Genomic DNA, 20230 nt, shown 5'->3' with positions numbered 1-20230 from the left:
ATTTTTATTATGGGTTAGCCAAAAAAAAAAAAGGTAAGACATTTTTTCTTCTTTTCATCAAATTTTCATGGAAGACATGTGTATATGTCGTCACGTGATTGCAAATTTGCAACCACAATTTCAGCCATGTCATCTTATATTGAAAGGATTGTAGTTTTTTTTTTTTTTTTTTGGGGACAAAATTTTGACTAAAAATTTGTTTTTTATCCCCAAAAAAAAATGCTGATTTTTTGTTTTTTTTCTAGGAAAAAGACATTGTCATTGTGATGTTTTAGTTACAAGGGAAGGAATCTCAGCCTCAAGATGTACTTGTGATTATCTTGAAAATGTTTGAATAGTATTCAAAAAAAAAAAAAACAAAACAAAACAAAAAAGTATTCTCGTGATGTTAATATATAATACTTTGTTGTATGTGTTTGGAAAATGACAGTCTTCTTCTTAGACACAGATTTTTATAGGAGGGATAAGGATGCTTCAATTAGCAAATTGTTCAATTTGTCCACCAATCAATTTGAATTTCCATTAAAAAAATTATACAAAGTTGCAAAATTTATGAAGAAATTTAAATGGGTAGGGTCGCTTTTGAATATAACACTTGGGAAAAAAAAAAAAAAATTGGCATGGCAATATAAATATTGTTATTGTGAAACATTCTTAAACATAATTATGAAAGTAAAGAATAATTTTTAGAAATAACTTAAAAATTGACAAGATCTATAATGAAAGGCTACCAGACAACATATTCACATGGTTCTATATTGGAAAAATAGACAACCACATGGCGGAACTCCAAAAAACTCATGCAAAGGAAAGAATCTATATGCATTTCACATTATCAAATGACCTATTGACTATCTCATGGAAGTAAATGAATTAACTCAAAGTTCAACTTCAATCAAAATTGAGTAATCCATTAGAAGACTTTTATAATCAATGGGGAATTAGGGAGAGAAAAATATTATTTATTAACGTTTGTAGATTATCACCAGTAGCATTTATATGTTAAATAGCATAAATGGTCATATTAAATTATTTATTTTTAATATTTTAGTATAAAAATAATAAAATTAATTGTTCAAATTAAAATTTATCATGTAAATTGATAATTATTATTAATACTGACTAATAGTAAAATTCTTATAAAAATATTATATATATGTATTTTGTATATTATGGAAAGGAAAAAAATCTTTGTAAATTAATGGCCATATTACGTGTTTATGAAGTTTTTGCTTTATAATGTATAAATCTGAATTGTAATAAAGTAAAATATAGGCTTGATAAAATATAATACAATATGATAATATGATACGAATTCAAATAATAATTTGCAAATTTAGGTTTATGATAATGTATCGGATTCATATCCGTATTATCCAATAAATTAATGGATAAAATACGATAATACACGATAAACTCATGAAAGAGGAATATTTTTATAATTTTATAAGTTTTTATAATATTAAAATTATTTAATTTATTGTTAAACATATATTGATTTGTTCTTTTTTAGTTTAATTTTTTAAAAATCTAAAAACAAATAAGTTTTTTTGCAAAATTCCTTTTCGAAAACATTCTTTTATTGTTTGAAAGTTAAGTAAATTTTGAATTTTCAAATTTTCATATGTTTTCAATGGATCAATTGGTTGGTTGATGAATTACAACATAACTTAAATAACAAAGTCAAATTTATCTATTTTTACACGAAAACTTAATAAATCATATTTAAATTAATTAAATTTCATACGAATACAACACGATACGATATAAATACGGTATAACATGACATATTATCAAATATAGTAGGACACATTTCAAATCTAGTAAATCAACATATAGAAAAATACTGTATTTATAAAGTTGTAATAGTGATGCTGAAATTAAACTTAAGGAATTCGTGGACCTGCAAGGCCCTCCACTATTTAAAATCCTTAAAGATTTGAAGCTCCAAGGGTAATATGAGCTTTCAGGCTGAGAGTGCGTTTGGGGTTGTTTTTAAAACTTAAAATAGATCATGGAATAATTTTTCTGGAAAAAAATATTTGATAAGTTTATAATTTTTAGATATGAAATTAACTTTTCCATTCCCCTTTCAACTTGATTGCCTGAAATCTCTTTTCTTAACGAATAAATTACACACACATCCAGTGAAATAATAACAATAACAACAACAATAATAATAATAATAATAATAATTATTATTATTATTACACCCTTGTGCTCAAACTGTTTTCTATAAGATTTCTATATATATATTTATATTAATTAATGATATTATTTTAACTATAATAACTTGATAATAATAACCAACGAACTTTCAAAAACTAATCACCTTTACTTATTAAAAACAAAAAAAAAAGCTTTGAAATACTTCAATTTAAACTTTAAAGCTCCAAATCTCAAAAATAGTTTATATTAATGATTTTGAGAAATTATAAAGATTTTGGAAAATTTGAACCTTATAAATTGTAATTTGGTTTTGACAACATAAAACCATAATCAAAGTTAATTTAAAGAGTCTAGCAAATAATATTGTTGAAGAAAACCTAAATCTCAAATTATTAAAAAGATATTATTTATAAAAAAAAAATCTCAAATTATTAGATAAAAATAATTTAATGAAAAACTGTTTCAGAGAATTATAAAGGTTAATTTTGGGGATTTTGGACCTTATAATTTGGTTCTGACAACATTAAACTTTTCAAAAAGTTAAATAAAGAGTCTAATTATCTATACTTGTTTTAGAAAACCTGTAAAATATTTTTTAATTTTAAACTTTAAAGCTTAAAATAAATAAATAAAAATTTATTTAATTATTTTTTTTTTTGGGGAAAATTTTGACCTGGTAGCTTGGTTTTGAAAATATTAAACCATTTTTCAAAATTAATTTATATAATATATCCAAGATCTATATGAATCAAAATCATTGGTAAATTTTTTTTTTTCTCCCTTATTTATCCTGCAATATCTCCCATGCAAACGACATTACTCTGACGCTCGGGCATGTTACGCATGTATGGCCTTTCCTCTGTACCAAAAGAAAACGACACTGTTTTTCTTCTAATAAAATATTTATTTACATGTTTAATGTATAGAAGCTATCCTAAAAAATCATATAAAATAAGAAGAGGCAAAAACGACACCATATCGCATCTCACCTATTTTCTTAGCTATTTTCTTTACGGATTTTCTCAGGAAAAAGAAAGGGAAAAGTGGGGCTGAGAAAACGCAGTACCCGTCATTCTTTAGCTCCAAACAGTGTGTTAAAAGATGGAGATGGGCTTGACATATGCGGCCGCACCTTCAAGGTTTATGTGCTTCAACCATGGCGTTTTACAAACCCAATTCCCAATTTCGACCGTTGAGAAGAGTATTACTGGTTCCACTAGTAGCAGCTTCAGTCATACCAGACCTCTTAGAAGAAGAAAAGCCGCGTCTTTGATTAAGGCGTTGAAAACGACGCCGTCGTCACCGAGAAGGACCTTATCGAATAACTGGGATGTTTCCCAAGATTTATATTCTGTAACCTCAGCTCCATGGTTGCCCAGATTCGAAGAGCTTGATACCACCAATATGCTTCTCCGACAGAGAATTATCTTTCTGGGCTCTCAGGTTTTACTTCCCTTTCCCTCTCGTTAATAGTGTGTGTGTGATTTTTTTTTATTTTTTTTCATTGGATTAGTTGTTCGTATTTGTTTTAATCATAGAGCTTGAAAAGATAAAACTTTTAGAGATGGGTTTGTCTATCTACGAATTATAGAGCTTAAAACTAATGCTGTGTGATTATAACTTTGATTAAAGTTTAGCTTTAAATTTGGGAATTATCTATAAAGTTCATTTTTTGTTTTTTTTCTTGGAATGACCCTTGAGAAGAAAAGGAAAAGCAGTGAAAGTTTTGGATGAATTAATTTAAATTTTTTTTTTTTTTTCCCTTTTCTTTGTGTGACTGATGTTGAACAGGTGGATGACATGACAGCAGATTTGATAATAAGCCAGCTTTTATTTCTGGATGCAGAAGACTCTACAAAAGACATCAAATTGTTTATAAATTCTCCCGGTGGCTCTGTTACTGCTGGTATGTTAACAATGCAATTGATATGCTTGATGGTGACTCCTCTAAAAGATAATGACTAGCAAAATGATCATATTCTACATTTTTATATTCTAAAGTCATGCTAATCAAATGATAAAACAGAAAACATAGCATATTAGATAACCTAGTATTTGGTAACAAAATGGTAAAGAAGCTATGTATGTTCAGGTTAAATATATCCAAAAAATTTGAAGGAAAAGCTTGCTAACATAGCCAAGGTAGTGAACAACAAGCATAACTGGCTTTGACTTAAGGATAGCTTGAAAGTTTTTTGCAATAAGTAATGCCACATTTCTTTTGGCAGTGAAATTGTGACATTTTTAATCTCTTTCGATGGAAAATGGTGGTCCATTTTTGCATTTAGGTTTCAATTGAATTTTTAATATTGTAGCATTTGAATGAATTTAGCTATCATACATCTAACTGAGGAATAATTGATCTTGTCTCTTTTTCACCTAGTGTTCTTTAATTTTTCAAGCGATAATGGGTAAAACAGTCTTTGAACCAACAAAATAGCTTAAGTAGTCTGAGCCATAAGGAGGATGGGTTAGCAGGCAGAATTTATAATTGATTTATGGAAGCGAATTCTGGAGGTTTCTACAATTGTTCCAAGTGTTATGGAAGTGAATTCTTGAGGTTTCTACAATTGTTCCAAGTGTTTTTTGCCCCTAGAACTGCTATGAAGTTACTTAATTGGCGTAAAAGGATATACCTAACTAGTGCTAGTAGTTGTGATTTAAAGCTTTATATGAGGTTTGGTGATTTTTAAGCTTTTGTTGTCCTCTATATATATATATATATATATTATTATTATTTTATTTTATGTTTTTCCTTTGAAAAGGTATATTTCTTGTATTATTCTGATTTCATGACCACTGCATGTAGGAATGGGAATATATGATGCAATGAAGTTGTGCAAGGCAGATGTTTCAACTGTTTGCCTGGGACTTGCTGCATCAATGGGTGCATTTCTCCTTGCTTCTGGTTCGAAAGGAAAGAGGTTTTGCATGCCCAATGCAAAAGTGATGATCCATCAACCACTTGGAACTGCTGGAGGGAAAGTAAGTATTTGTTTTTAACCAATTTTGTTTAGGATGCTCATTGATGAGAATATTGACCTAAGAGGAAAGATAAAAACCTTTTTAGTCTGGAGGTTGATGTCTTAAAGAGTATGTGATGGAGTGAGCTTTGAAAATTACTGGAACCCTTCAATTGAACTGTGCCACTTGCAAGTATAAAAATAAAGCCACAACCTAAAAACAAAGAATTGTCTGCTTAACTGAGAGGAAACTTAGTTCATTGGAGGTGATTAACACTTACTGGGCTGTTCCCAAAAAATTCCATTTGATTAAATTTGTTACCCTTTCCATGATTAGTTCTTTCGAAAGACTTTTTAAGTTTGTGGATGGAAATAGTCAACTGGAATGATTTGTACAACGGCTCATATATTATCACTCTCGCTTCCCTCCTCTATCTACACACATGTTTTTCTCTCATCATACCTACCTGTTCACCCACCCCCAAACCCATACCAATATTTTATCCATTTATTGGAGTCTATGACCTCTATCCCACTCCGCTGCTGTCATTTTGCTTTTGAGTTATGTTGGTTAAAAATAGGAGCTGGTGAGCTTCTTTTCTACAATTCTACTTTTTCTGATTGACTATTTTCTTCCTCTTCTAGATTCCTCTTGAATTACTATTTAGAGTTCTGCTTGATGATTTCCCATCTTTCTTTTTATTCCTGATTGGATGTCTATTTATTTCATTTCTTTTCGGCCTATATTCAAATGTTACTCCAGCATATTCTCAAAACCCCGAATTCATATCTTTGGAAGCATTGTTCCTTCTAGCAAATGAGCATACATTAGCAGGAATGAATACACCCAGCTATAGTTATCTGTTTGAATTGTATGAACAAACACATTCAGCTAGGTATATGTTGTTTGACATGAATAAATGAGCTCAAATTGCGATTGTTTTGATGTTGATGTGCTTGTTTCTGTTTCTAAAGAAAAAAACTCTCTTATCTCTGACACTGACAACTTTATGTGCTCTTAGGCAACAGAAATGAGTATACGTATTAGAGAAATGGTTTACCACAAGATTAAGCTGAACAAAATTCTGTCAAGAATTACAGGGAAGCCTCTGGAGCAGGTTGGTATTTAAATCATATTCCCCCAGTACTAAATATACCATCTATGTGTTGCAAAATTTCATCTTATGATGTCATTTCCAGGTTGAAGTGGACACTGATCGTGATAATTTCATGAATCCTTGGGAAGCCAAGGAATACGGGTTAGTTGATGAGGTTGTTGATGATGGGAAGCCAGGATTAGTTGCGCCAATTGCAGATTCTGCTCCTCCCCCGAAAACTCGGGTTTGGGAACTATGGAAAGTTGAAGGGGGCAGAAAAGCTAAGAAGAATTTGCCATCTGAGCATAGATTTTTACAGAATGGATATAATGGTAGTCGTCGAGGAAGCGATGGAGAGAGTGGCACTGAGCAGGGAAAGGAAACACCTACTGCTGTATGAAACTTGAGAAATGACTTTTGACTTTTTTTCTTTCTCCACAACTGCTGGTGGATTTGTTTACATGTAATATTCATATCTCAAGGCAGTCTTGCTTCGTATTTTCAACAAGCTCAGCCCTTCCAAGGCTCAAAGCTTACACTTTGAATCATATTAGGTTTTAGCTCAAAATGTTCTCACTCAATTGAATACGTTAAGCGTTTTGATATGCAACGACAATTATGCAAGTTTTCCATAGACAAACAGGCCAAGCAAAACAAATCTTGATGGAGCCTATATTCTTAGGAGTTTGAGAAGCTTTCAAGAACATACACGGAGTTCCATAATATGTGGTGGGACCGTGGGAGAGTTACATAGCACATGTTTTCCTTTTTCTAGTTGTTTATTGCGAGGTGATTGTCTTCATGCTTATTGTCTGAAATTAAGTAGGATTAATTAATATTATTTATTTCGACGGAAAAGAGTGATTTCATGGAAAAATACTAAGATTGCATGTATTTCTTCTTTTTAAAAAAAATATATATATATATATATATATATATATTTGTACATAAATATAAATAAATGTTGATTAACTTTGTTGCTTGATAAATAATACTCTTTTTTTTTTTTTAATTTCACTTTTGTTGTCAATGAAATTTATTTTTTTATTAATAAATTGGTGCCTATAAGGCTATAATTTACGAATGCGGAAAAAAAAGGCTAAAATTTTCAATCCAAGTTGGATGAGAAAAATAAATATTCGGTATGTTTGTCAAAAACACTAATAATGATTGTCAATTTAATTAATGAAATATCATGTTTTTAATAAATCTTTTTTTATTTAATTTTCAAGAAATTTTTTTTTTTTTTACTATTTTGAAGTACTCGATAAAATTCCTTTAAAAAAAGTATTTGATATAATTGAATTCCTTTTAGAATTTTTCTTAGTAAATATTTGTTACCATTAAGTAATATAGGCGTTGACATAAATAAATATATATGTATAGGAATTAAACCAAAAAAGAAAAAAAAAACTTTAATTGAATGCATAAATTATTTTTATTATTGTTATTTTTTGTTATATAGGAAAAAAAAAGAAAAAGGATTTTGGCTGTGAATTTAAAATCACCATTAACTGATATTCCATATTAAGACTCCATGTATTTTTGAATTTGAAAAACCCAAAAAATAAAAAATAAAAAATAAAAAAATAAAAAAGAAGAAAATTTGAATCTAAAAATAGGTTAAGGGAATAATTTCATATATAAGCAAAGCAGCCAAAAACTATCTAAAAAGACAAAAAATAAATAAATAAATAAATAAATAAAAGAAGAAGACAAAAGAAAAAAAAAAAAAAAAAGAACTTTGGTTTTTTTTTTTTTTGCTTAAAAAAGAACTTTGGGTTTTGGCGCCAAGAACAACCCCAAAACGCCGTTACTTTTCTGCATTCGAAAAGAGCAGAGATTTCTCACTCTCTCTCTCTCTCTTTCCATATATGTATATATATATAAATCGTAACGTAATATCTAGGGATCATAAAAATTCAAACTATGTTTCAAATCTTTTTCAAGAAACACGCTTGTCTTCAGTACGACCTCCCCGTATTCCTCAATTTTCTTTTTTAGGGTTTCTTCTGCTTTCGCCATTTTTGTTTCTCTGCAATTTTCTACTTCCTCTACTCCGTAACCCCAAAAACCGCTTTGATCTTGTTGGTCTCTGATAGATAGTTATTTTTGTGCTGATTTGCAAAATGACGACTGTGCCCCCTTCTCTCTCCCCTTCTCGTACCACTTGCGCTTCCCTCCTCCACGAATTGCAGGTTCTTACTAGTCATTTCGATTCTCTGTTTAGTTTATGCTGTTGAATTCTATAAAATTCATTTTCCTGATTTTGTTTATACTGGCTATGTTTGTCTTCGGTCTACTATATTTGTAATTCGATTTAATGACCATTTTTTTTTAAATGGAAATTTATGAAAAAATGATTTATTTGTTTTGTTTATGTGTACGTTGGGCATAATTGGTGGAGATTTATGGGCTTATTTTTACTTTTGTTTTAATGGTATTAGATAATATGGAATGAAATTGGGGAAACTGAGAGTGAGAGGGACAAGATGCTTCTACAGCTTGAGCAAGAATGCCTTGATATTTACCGGAAGAGAGTCGAAAAGACCCGAGAGTACAGCACTCACTTGCTTAAGTCACTGGCCGACGCCGAAGCTGAAATTTCTGCCATTGTTTCTGCCCTCGGAGAGCATTCCTCGTGTTCGAAGGTTTGGTCCTTTTAGCATTGCTCATTGTTTATCTTTTTCTTTATGTGTTTTTTGCACACATGGGTTATTTTTTTTTTTTTTTTTTGACGTGGCTTATTTCAATTGCTGTTCTTTGATTGGTTAGTCTTGCTTGTGTATTGAGAATTGTTCTTTGTTTATGTTGTTTGAGAACTTTGAGAAGGGAAGGAGCACTCTCAAGGACCAAATATCTGCCATTAAACCTTTTTTGGAGGACTTGAGGATGAGGAAGAAAGAAAGGGTCAAGGAGTTTTCAGAAATTCAATCGCAAATTATACAAATCTGTGGAGAGATAGCAGGAAATGGTCTATCTAAGAACTTTGCTGGTCCACAAGTTGATGAGAATGATTTGACTGTCAAGAGGTTGGGGGAGCTAAAGTCACACCTTAAAGAACTTCAGAATGAAAAGGTTTTAGCTTTAAGGATTGTGATTCTAGTTTGATTGTAGTGCAAGATTAATTGGCTTGTTTTCTTATATAGATGGTTTTCATTTATGTTTGCTCCATTTATGTTTATCATTTTTCGTATCTGGTTTGCAGGCTTTCCGCTTGCAGAAAGTTAACAGCCATCTTAGCACCATCCACGAGCTGTCAGTTGTGATGTCAGTTGATTTCCTTAAGACAGTTCATGAAGTTCACCCGAGCTTAAGTGAACCCTCCAATGGTCAATTGAGGAGCATCAGCAATGAAACTCTTGCTAGATTAACGGGTGTTATTAGCTCACTCAAGCAAGAGAAGCAACAAAGATTGCAAAAGGTGATTTATTTTAAAACCTCTCCTCGCATCTTTTGTGAGAGAGTATGTGGTTGCACATTCATTCATGTCTGCTTCTTGGATGGTGGGTGCTGTTTTATGGACTTAAGGGAAAGGTTGACTATTTTTCTTCAATAATTGCAATTATAAATGCATCATTTTTGTTTTTGTGGAGTTACATAATATTTGGCTACTTTTATATAGCAAATATGTTACTTATACCACCATCATAAAAATCAATGTGCTGTTTTTCTTCTCTGTTTTAGCATTATCAAAGTGCTGATATGATTGTTGTCATTCTGTTCCAATAAACAGCACTATCACACTCCCATAGCCCTCATTGTCCATCCTAAATGCTCTTGCTAATCCTAAGATCTATAAGTTTGATGGAAACGTTTGTTACATTAAGCTTGATTAACAATATATATTGCAGTTTACCTCATTGTTTCAGTCATGTATTATCAGAAATTTTATGAAATTTTGTCTTCCTCTTACAATATATATTGCACTGCAGCTGCAAGGTCTCGGTAGTGTTTTGATAGATATGTGGAATCTTATGGATGCACCAGTTGATGAGCGTAAAAGATTTGAACATGCTACTTCCCTAATTTCCTCCTTAGTTGATGAAGTGTCAGGGAAAGGATGCCTTTCTATGGAAGTTCTTGAGCAGGTGTGCTTATTTTATTTGGTTTCTTTTGTTTTGCTTTTGTGTAGATCGTACTGATTTTGGTGTATATTCTTCATCTTTCACAATTTTATAAATTTTTAGACTGAGGCTGAAGTTGAGCGGTTGAATATTCTTAAAGCAAGCAAGATGAAGGAGTTGATATTTAAGAGACAAAACGAGCTGGAAGAAATATACAAAGGGGTTCATATGGATGTAGATAGTGATGCTGCACGGCAGATTCTCAACGGTCTCATTGATTCTGGTTCACCGAACTCTCATCTCAAATACAGTGCACTTTGTTTGAGAATCAGAAATTATGTGCCTTTTGCTTAGAATATTGAATGAAGACACAAAGGCACACAACACAAGACAAACACTCATTTAAAACTGTTGATCTGTAGAATTTGAAAGTGCGTTGCATATAGGATGTGAAAATAGTTCTCCAAGTTGGAATCTGTATATGACATACTAATAAATTTTTTTAGAGAGAGAGAGAGAGAGAGAGGTGAAGAAAAGGATGGGATAGAGAAAAGATGGTGGATCCTAATGCCTTTTGTTGTTTTGAAATAGAAATATGGTGTATGGTTGTCTTGTTTTTCACAACACCATAACAGATGATGATTTTTTGATGCCAAACCTAGTAACCTTTGTTTTTTTTATTTGGCAAATCCAAACATATTGCTTTTTTTCAAATTAGATCTACAAGTCAATTTACAATGTATCTTGTTGATTTTGGCAATATATTGTATAGAAAAGCTTTTAAGTTAACTGTTTTCAGGTGCATTTCTTTATAGGTAATGTTGATCTGTCTGATCTGCTTTCAAGCATGGATGACCAGATTGCAAAAGCCAATGAACAAGCTCTTAGCCGAAAGGATATTTTGGACAAAGTACAGAAATGGAAATTTGCATCAGAGGAGGAAAAGTGGCTTGATGACTATGAAAGGGTAAAAAATGAAAATCAGGATAATTCCTAGGATAGTAAAATTTTTCTTCTGTATAGAACTGGTTTGAAGAGGATATCTGTTATTGAGATTCCTTCTAGCATGTTAGATCTCATTTAGATGAAATGACACTTGAGGATTTTACTACTGCTGAAGTTGCCATCTTCTTTCCCAGGATGAAAACCGATACAGTGCTGGAAGAGGAGCACACAAAAATCTCAAACGTGCAGAGAAAGCTCGGATTTTGGTCAGCAAAATACCATGTAAGCCTATAACTATTCAGCTATATAATTAGGCTCTTTCCATCATAATTGAAAGGAAAGTATGCCTTTTGTACTACACGTGTACTTCACTGCATGTAGAATTGAATTTTTGCAGCACTCTTTACCATCTTGAAATAAAAAACTTAATCAAAACCATCTATATGGTTCCTCTGTAGAAACTCACCTCCAGTTTTTACTTTATGGAACATATATTATAGAAAGACTTTAATTCCTTTGTATGTTATTTCCTTGAATGCGCTAAAATCATTGTTATACCACTGTTTAATAAATTTGTAGTATGGTTAGTAAACTTCTATCATTTTGTTGACCAGCTATGGTTGAAGCTTTGACTGCCAAAGTAAAAGCCTGGGAACTGGAGAAAGGAATCCCTTTCTTATATGACAAGGTGACTTGTCAACTTGTAAATACACCTTTTGTTCTGTTGTGTTTTAATGTTGAGGTTTTAAGCAAAGTCCTATAGCTTTAAGTCTAACACTGAATTCATATCCAGGTTCCTCTTTTAAATAGCTTGGAGGAATATACTGTTCAACGGCAGGAAAGAGAAGAGGTGAAGCGTAAATCCAGGGTATGCTCAGTGCTCCATTTTTATCTTACCTTTATTAATTTTTGTTGAATTAATAAAGAACAACTTATGTAAATACTGTGCATTTCCTATGGATTCAGTTTCTTATATTTTTAGATTCTGCACTGATTTTTTGTAATGCCTTCTATAACATACCTTTACAGGAACAAAAGCGGATGCAAGAACAACTTGCTACAGAGCATGAGGCAATTTTCGGATCAAGATCTGCGACGAAGAAGCCACTGGGGCAGAGCACTAATGCTAACACAATGGTTGGAACACCAATGGGTCGACGTGCAGCTGGTCCTCTGGGTCGTCATGGACCATCAGCTGGGAAGGAACGCAGAGAAAGTGGCCGGGTGAATAACATAATACCTGTCAACTATGTTGCTTTATCAAAGGATGATCCGGTTTCTTAAGATTTAAGGATCTTAATATTGTGCAGAAGACTGCTGCTTGTAAATGGTTGTTTTTAGTAGAAAAAGTATTTCACAAATTTTCATTTCTTCTACTGATTACTGTTAGTATTGGTGCTTTATCCGATTGCTTCATGTGTTCTTTTTACTCATAGTTTTCGTTTCACACTTGATGACGAAAGCTTATATGCACACTTTTTTTTTGCTAAGAGCCTATAATGCCTACTTAGCACCAATGTGATACGCGATTCAAATTGTATGAGTTATTGTACAAAAACTCGGAAACTTTAGACTCAAACGTGTGATACCAACTCGTACCATAAAGCAAAAATGTACTAAAGTTGATGTTATTGTACTGAAGTTGTGAATAAAACAAGAAGGAGCTAGAGGGGTTTGTTGAAATTAAGATATTATTCTTACTAAAAATTATTGGTTTTCTTTATATTATTTCATTCTGTTATTTGGATGGTTTGGAACATGTATGAGGTTTTATATCTAGCGCATTGACCATTTAATCTTACTTTTAGTTGATAGAATTATAGTCTATGCAATCTTAGATTTTGGTAAACGCTTATGCATTAGGGGCGTGGTCAATATATATATATATATATATATATCTATGTTAATTATGCGTTCCTTAAACACAAAAAGACTTTTAATCTACATTTATTATTATATTCAAATGTCATGCATAAGTCTATCTCAAAAAAAAAAAAAAAAAAAAAAAAAAATCCAATGGGTTTCTTCTGCAGAGAGGACAAGAATCGGTGTTGTCCAACTGTGGAAGAAGACAGTTTTCATGAAAAACATGATTGCATGGCAAACCCACAAGCTGTAGCTGTTTCCCACCACACATCTCTTCCAAACATATACAGTACCTTCCCAACTCTTTCGTCTCGTCATCCCCCTTAATGAATCTTCCACAAGCTGCTTCCAACTTTTCAATGGCAGTTTACGATAATGTTGTTCTCTGACTAGTAACTTGCTCATCAAGCTATCCATATTCTTCTTCTTCATCATCTTCAATATTTATCACGTCGACTATCTGTATCTCATGATGAGTAATAATCTCCATATCAACAAAAAAATAATACCCCCCAGGCATATCATTATGACCGCACACCTGATCATAATCGATACGCAATCTGTTTGGAATCTCCACTAGTCTTGTGGCGAGCGGAGCAATGGTCCTAAAAGGGGGGCAATGGCTATACCCTAACTCTGCTGTGAGTTCATCCCAAATATAAATTTGGCAACTCAAAAGGTCTTCTCCAAGTATTTGGGAATGGAATAGAATAGATATGGAGCGTTCTGGAGCAATTTGATATGAAGAGGCCGAAACAACATCGCCGCCCTCGAGGGATTGAATCTCTCTGATGCCGGTCTCCTTCAGAGAGATGGTAAGGAAACTCAAATTTTCGTATACAAACGTAAATCCGTCCACTTCGAAGGTGACAATGGCATCCTCCATTGTCGTGCCGATGCAAACTTAAGATAGAGAGAACAAATTGTACAAGAGCTTGAGCTTTCAGGAAAAACAAATCAAAGTAGGAAAAATCGCACTTTGGAACCTGACTTTATATATATATAAATATATTATAACACACATACTCATCATCTAAAAAAGGAAACCTAGCGCGATTCCAAAAAGAAAAAAAAATAAAATTATATATATATATATATACTTTTTTTCTTTTTGCTTTTTTTAGATGATATCAAGAAATATAATTTAAAAAGTGATTAAATATATATTTAATATATATACATAAAAAAAGATAAATTATATCAAAATTTGATGATTAATAAATATAATTTTAAATTTCAATATTTAATATGATCTAAGCAATTGATACATCCTTGCTCCAATGTACTAAAGTTGTGAAGAAAATTAATATGAAAAAGCTAGAGGGGTTTGTTGAAATTAAGATATTATTGTTACTAAATAACTAGTTTATATTGTTTCTTTCATACCGTTATTTGTATGTTTATATCAAGTGCATTGATCATTTAATCCTATTTTAAGTTCATAGAATTACAGTCTTTTTAGTTCATACATAGAATTATATAGTCTAGGCAATCTTAGATTTTGGAAAACCTTTAAGCTTTAGGACCGTGGTCAAGAGATGTACGTATGTTAATTATGTGGTGCTTAAACACAAAAAGGACTTTTAATCCACATTTATTACTATAACATTCAAATGTATTATATGCATACAGTTTTAAGTATCTGCTTCAACTTTAACAAAATTTTCATCTCCGAAAAATAAAAACAAAGAAACTATATACAGCAAGAGTCTGAATTATTTCTCCATAGGGGTTCATCTGCAGAGAGGACAAGAAATGGTGTAGTCCAACCAATGAAGAATACAGCTTTCATGATGAACATGTTTGCATTTAGGCAAACCCACAAGCAGCTTTTTCCCATCAAACATCTCTTCCAAACATATACAGCAGCTTGCCAACTCTTTCTTCTTATGATCAGCAATAACGAATCTTCCACTAACTTTCATCTGCAGAGAGGACAAGAAATGGTGTAGTCCAACCATTGAAGAATACAGCTTTCATGATGAACATGTTTGCATTTAGGCAAACCCACAAGCAGCTTTTTCCCATCAAACATCTCTTCCAAACATATACAGCAGCTTGCCAACTCTTTCTTCTTATGATCAGCAATAACGAATCTTCCACTAACTTTCAACTTTTTAATGGCAGTGTTCAATGTTCTTGTTCTACTAGTAACTTGCTCATCAAGCAATCCATCTTCTTCTTCATCTTCAATGTTTATCACATCGACTGTCTATATATCAAGATGAATAATAATATCCATATCAATACGAAAATAATACCAACTAGGCATATCTCGTTACAACGCACCCGATCATAATCCATATTCAATCTGTCAGCAATCTCCACAAGTCTTGCGGTAAGCGGAGCAATATTGGTTCTAAAGAATGGAGGGCTATTATACCCTAACTCTGCTGTGATCAGTTTATCCCTAATATAAGTTTGGCAACCCAAAAGGTCTTCTTTAAGCATTTGGGAAGGGAATACCATGCTTATGTAGTGCTCATGATCATGAGAAGCAATAATCACTACTAGAATCGAGCTGATACACGACGCAAGTACTGCGTCGCACTAAATAAACAGCGACGCATTTGACTGAGTCGCCAAATGTCTTGTCGCGAAATATATAAGATAACAGGCGACGTATAATAACAGTCGCCTAATAATACATTTTAGCGACGCACATTATATTTTTAGCGACTCATACAGTGATGTACTTATAGCGACTAATAAAATAGCGACTCTTTATAATAAAGTCGCTAATAAATTTTTAGCGACAGTTGTGTGATTAGTCGCCAAATAATTATGTCGCTAAAAATTCTTCCTGAATAGCGACTCATTCATTTTTAGCGACACATTTTGTTTGTCGCCTATTTAGCGACGCTTTAGTTTTGGCGACACATTTTGTTTGTCGCCTATTTAGCGACTCTTTAGTTTTTGCGACACATTTTGTTTGTCGCCTATTTAGCGACACTTTATTTTTTGCGACATATTTTGTTTGTCGCCTATTTAGCGACACTTTAATTTTTGCGACGCATTATTTGAGTCTCTCTTTTAACGACGTTATATTTTTAGCGACTATTTTTTAGTGTCTCTAAAATAGCGTCTCATGAATTTTTAGCGACGCCGTTTTGCATCTATGTAGCGACGTATTAGGTTTAGCGACAAATTTTGTGGATCGGTTTTTTAACGACCCGTAACAATTAGCGAGGAGTTTTTAGTGTCGCCATATTAGCGACCGTTTATATTTTAGCGACATATTATAAGAGTCGCATATTTATTAATTTTTAGCGACTCTTTGACCTATTTAGCGACGTATACAACTATATATTTATGTCGCTAAAAATTATATGAGTCGCCAAATTGATCTTATTATATGTCGTTATATATTTTAGGCGACTTTTAGTTATATTCATAAACCGCCATTTCTTTTATTTTTTAGATTTATCTTCATAAAAATTTATTAAAATATAAAATTAATTATAATAGCAAAAAACCCAAACTAACTTCGTCCAAAATAATTAAAATATAAAATTTAAAATAAATACTTGTTCATAACAAAACAATAATCAATATAATTAAATATCATCTCATTGACATACATATGCATACTTATTGAGATGGAAGTTGATGTACTCTAGTTGACGATATTACGCCCTCATACTGCATATGGAAAAATAAAAAATTTTGTTAGCACTGACGCAAAATAAATTAATAAAAACTTAATCATAATTAATAAATTAAATTGTAATTTGGCAAACGAAAATTTAATGAATATTTACCTTCTTAAGGTTTGGCGTGGCACATATTCTCCTAATTAAAGTGGATAACACATAAGAAAAAAACACACAATGAATAAATAAATATTACTTAAAATATAATTATAAGTTAATAAATATACGTACCAATTTATTTAGAAGATATTGTTTATCCATATCCCCTCACAGTCATTACGAACATAGCCACTCTCACATTCATCCTCATTATCATTTTCATCAACACTTGGCAATTGTATGGCAAATGGATTGTGAGCCATTGTAGTATCGCCAAGAACATCTTCTTCAACCAATTCTTCTTCAACCAAAGTACAATGTCGTGGTGGAGTTAAAACAATAGACCATCTCGAGTCAAGTTGATCTTCAACATAAAATATTTGTTGAACTTGTGAAGCCATGATGAATGGGTCAGATTTATATCCAATTTTACTAAAGTTAACACATGTAAACCCCATCTCATCAACTTTCACACCACTGCTGTCAACCCAATCACACTTGAACACTGGAATTCGAAACATAGTGTAATCGACGTCCCAAATCTCTCTTATGATCCCATAGTATGTCATCTCGGCTAAAATTGGGTTATTATCCTTAGCACTAGCAAAATGCTCACTTTTGGCAATAACTTTGACACCACTATTCTGGGTGACCCTCTTATTATCCATATTTAGAGTGTTGAATCTAACCCCTCTAATGACATATCCTTCATGTTTCGTTACCACCCATTGCGGACCATGGGCTAACCATCGTAATGTTTCAGACACTGTGTGGTTAGGTTGACTTCGCTCTTGTGCAATCTAGTCAATAGAAAAATATGAAAATTTAAAGCTAAAACAATTATATTATATATTGAATATTTAACTTTCCCATACCTTATCACGTAACCAGTACGGAAATGTACGTTTGTGTTCGTCTTGAAACCATTTTGCTTTTTTTCCTCGATTTTTTTTGCTTGACTTCAAGACTTCAAAATGAATACTAAAACAAATAAAAGTTGTTGTAATTAATAAAAATATATCCAACATATGAACTTATCGATGCCTATTAATATATTCAAAATATCAACTAAATTATACATGTTGATATATATATATATATATATATTAAAAATATATATCAACTATTTTATACATTAACATGTATATACGCACCTGACATACGGTTCCACTTCTGGTGTATTCAAAAGTATATATCTATGAACTTGCTCCCAAAGTTGTTGATCAATTGATTGATTTTTTCCACCTTTAAATGGGGCGCCAACATCATCCTTATCATTTAACTTTTGATATCTACCAATTGGGTTTCCAACTGCATCTAATCCTCTCTGAAATTCACTACAAAACTCAATCACTTCTTCACATATGTAACCCTCGGCAATACAACCTTCTGGTCGATTTTTGTTTCGAACATAACTTTTCAATACTTTCATGTACCTCTCAAACGGGTACATCCACCTGAAATGTACTGGTCCACACAATCTTACCTCTCGAACCAAATGTACAGTTAGATGAACCATTACATCAAAAAATGATGGTGGAAAGAATTTCTCTAAAAGGCACAAAGTTTCGACAAGATCATTTTGAATATTTTCCAATTCAGCAACAATGATAGACTTCTTGCAAATTGCATTGAAGAAAAAACAAAGTCTTGCAATTGCATGTCTCACATGTTTAGGAAGGATTGCACGAATTGCAAGAGGCAAGAGTTGTTGCATCAATGTATGACAATCATGAGATTTCAATCCTACCATCTTTAAGTCCTCCATTGAAACAAGATTCCTAAAGTTTGAAGAATAACCATCTGGAACCTTTAAGTCCGCTAAACACTTACAAAACAATTTCTTCTCATGCTTTGATAATGTATAGCAGGCCGGTGGTAGGAAAGTTCGATTACCTTGAGGCTTAGGGGCCAAGTCTTTCCGCAAACCCATTTCTTGTAAATCTAACCGAGCATTAACTCCGTCCTTCGTCTTACCAGGAATATTGAGCAATGTACCATATATGCTCTCACAAACATTTTTCTCAATATGCATGACATCTAAATTATGTCGCACATGGAGAAATTTCCAATATTCCAATTCAAAAAAAATGGACTTCCTCTTCCAACATTCTTCAGAATCAACAGTCCTTTTCCTCTTGTGTGAGTTATCAAATCTCATTGCATTAAGCTTATCTAATATTTCTTCTCCAGTCAACGGTTTTGGAGGCACTCCAAATTCTTGAAATCCATTGAAAGCCTTCTTTTGCCTTCTATATTGATGATTTGGAGGAAGAAATCTTCTATGCCCGGTAAAACTCATTTTTTTTCCATGCTTTAGCCTTGTAGCAAAAGTATTTTCACTGCAAATTGGACAAGCATAATATCCCTTCACCGCATGACCGGACAAGTTACCATAAGCTGGGAAATCATTTATTGTCCATAGCAACACTGCCTTCAACGTGAATTTCTCCTGACGGTAAGCATCGAAGACCGTAACACCCTCATTCCACAACCGCTGCAGGTCTTCAACTAACGGCTCCATGTATACATCAATTTGATTTCCTGGTTGCTTCGGTCCAGAAATTAGAAGACTTAACATCATAAATTTCCGCTTCATACACAACCAAGGAGGAAGATTATACACAACCGTCATCACAGGCCAACAACTATACCTACTACTCAACATATTATGTGGATTAACTCCATCGGCCGCGATCCCAAGTCTCAAATTCCTATCTTCGGATGCAAAGTTTGGCCATAAACGATCAACCAACTTCCAAGATGGAGAATCCGCAGGGTGTTGCATTTTCCCTGTCTTAACCTTTCTCCCATTGGCATGCCATGTCAAATTCTTAGCTGTTTCAACACTACGAAACATTCGTTTAAAACGCGGAATAATAGGAAAGTACCATAAAACTTTATTTGGAATATTGCTAGCAACTCCATTCTTATCAATTTTCCATCTAGCAGATCCACATTTAGGACATTCATTAAGGTCCACATATTCCTTCCTAAACAGAATACAACTTTTAGGACATGCATGAATCTTGATGTACTCCATTCCCAAAGCACTCAAAGTCTTCTTAACATTGTACATGGAGGTTGGCAACACATTGTCATTTGGCAACATCTGGGATAACAATTGCAACAGTACATCAAAGCTCTTATCAGAATATCCATATCTTACCTTTAAGTTGTATAATTTAACCAAAGCAGACAACTTGGTAAATTTGGTACAACCTAGGTACAAAGGTTTCTCCGCATCCTCCAATAAGGTAGCAAATTCATTAGGATCATTATCAAAAGTTTCTAATGCAGCACGGGTCATGTCTAAGCTATTGAAAGCCACGTCTTCCTTACTACTACTATCATTTTCATTATATTCTACA

The 20230-nt window shown here is 32.6% G+C and overlaps 2 protein-coding genes across 3 annotated transcripts; both read left to right on the top strand.

The window, feature by feature from the left end:
- Positions 1-3129: 3129 nt before the first annotated feature.
- LOC107412810 (ATP-dependent Clp protease proteolytic subunit 3, chloroplastic) lies at positions 3130-6869 on the top strand. The gene is made up of 5 exons (XM_048470569.2): positions 3130-3612; positions 3961-4075; positions 4979-5154; positions 6155-6250; positions 6333-6869. Exons 1-5 carry the CDS (start codon positions 3271-3273, stop codon positions 6627-6629), a joined length of 1026 nt encoding a protein of 341 aa, XP_048326526.1. The 5' UTR covers positions 3130-3270; the 3' UTR covers positions 6630-6869.
- A 1150-nt stretch (positions 6870-8019) lies between these two features.
- LOC107412813 (65-kDa microtubule-associated protein 5) lies at positions 8020-12928 on the top strand. 2 transcript variants are annotated; one of them, XM_016020633.4, is made up of 11 exons: positions 8020-8427; positions 8677-8880; positions 9062-9307; positions 9438-9653; positions 10165-10320; positions 10420-10579; positions 11112-11263; positions 11436-11523; positions 11856-11929; positions 12035-12109; positions 12271-12928. In XM_016020633.4, the coding sequence occupies exons 1-11, from the start codon at positions 8359-8361 to the stop codon at positions 12523-12525; spliced, it is 1695 nt and encodes a 564-aa protein (XP_015876119.3). In that variant the 5' UTR covers positions 8020-8358; the 3' UTR covers positions 12526-12928. The 2 variants fall into 2 exon arrangements, with proteins under 2 accessions (XP_015876119.3, XP_015876118.3); XM_016020632.4 differs by having other exon boundaries at positions 9050-9307.
- The last annotated feature ends 7302 nt before the right edge of the window (positions 12929-20230 follow it).

This window comes from Ziziphus jujuba, chromosome 8, assembly GCF_031755915.1.
Source record: "Ziziphus jujuba cultivar Dongzao chromosome 8, ASM3175591v1".
Lineage (NCBI taxonomy): Eukaryota > Viridiplantae > Streptophyta > Magnoliopsida > Rosales > Rhamnaceae > Ziziphus > Ziziphus jujuba.
The sequence above is the reverse complement of the archived record's forward strand: the minus strand, read 5'-3'. Positions and strand labels throughout refer to the sequence as shown.

What these genes read in the sequence shown, in the direction of transcription:
- LOC107412810 (XM_048470569.2), top strand. Translation starts at nt 3,271, where the DNA reads ATGGAGATGGGCTTGACATATGCGGCCGCACCTTCAAGGTTTATGTGC. An exon ending in TTATCTTTCTGGGCTCTCAG is followed by an intron (nt 3,613 to 3,960) that starts GTTTTACTTCCC and finishes GATGTTGAACAG; the next exon opens with GTGGATGACATGACAGCAGA. An exon ending in CGGTGGCTCTGTTACTGCTG is followed by an intron (nt 4,076 to 4,978) that starts GTATGTTAACAA and finishes CACTGCATGTAG; the next exon opens with GAATGGGAATATATGATGCA.
- LOC107412813 (XM_016020632.4), top strand. Translation starts at nt 8,359, where the DNA reads ATGACGACTGTGCCCCCTTCTCTCTCCCCTTCTCGTACCACTTGCGCT. An exon ending in TTTGGTCAGCAAAATACCAT is followed by an intron (nt 11,524 to 11,855) that starts GTAAGCCTATAA and finishes TTTGTTGACCAG; the next exon opens with CTATGGTTGAAGCTTTGACT. An exon ending in TCCCTTTCTTATATGACAAG is followed by an intron (nt 11,930 to 12,034) that starts GTGACTTGTCAA and finishes ATTCATATCCAG; the next exon opens with GTTCCTCTTTTAAATAGCTT.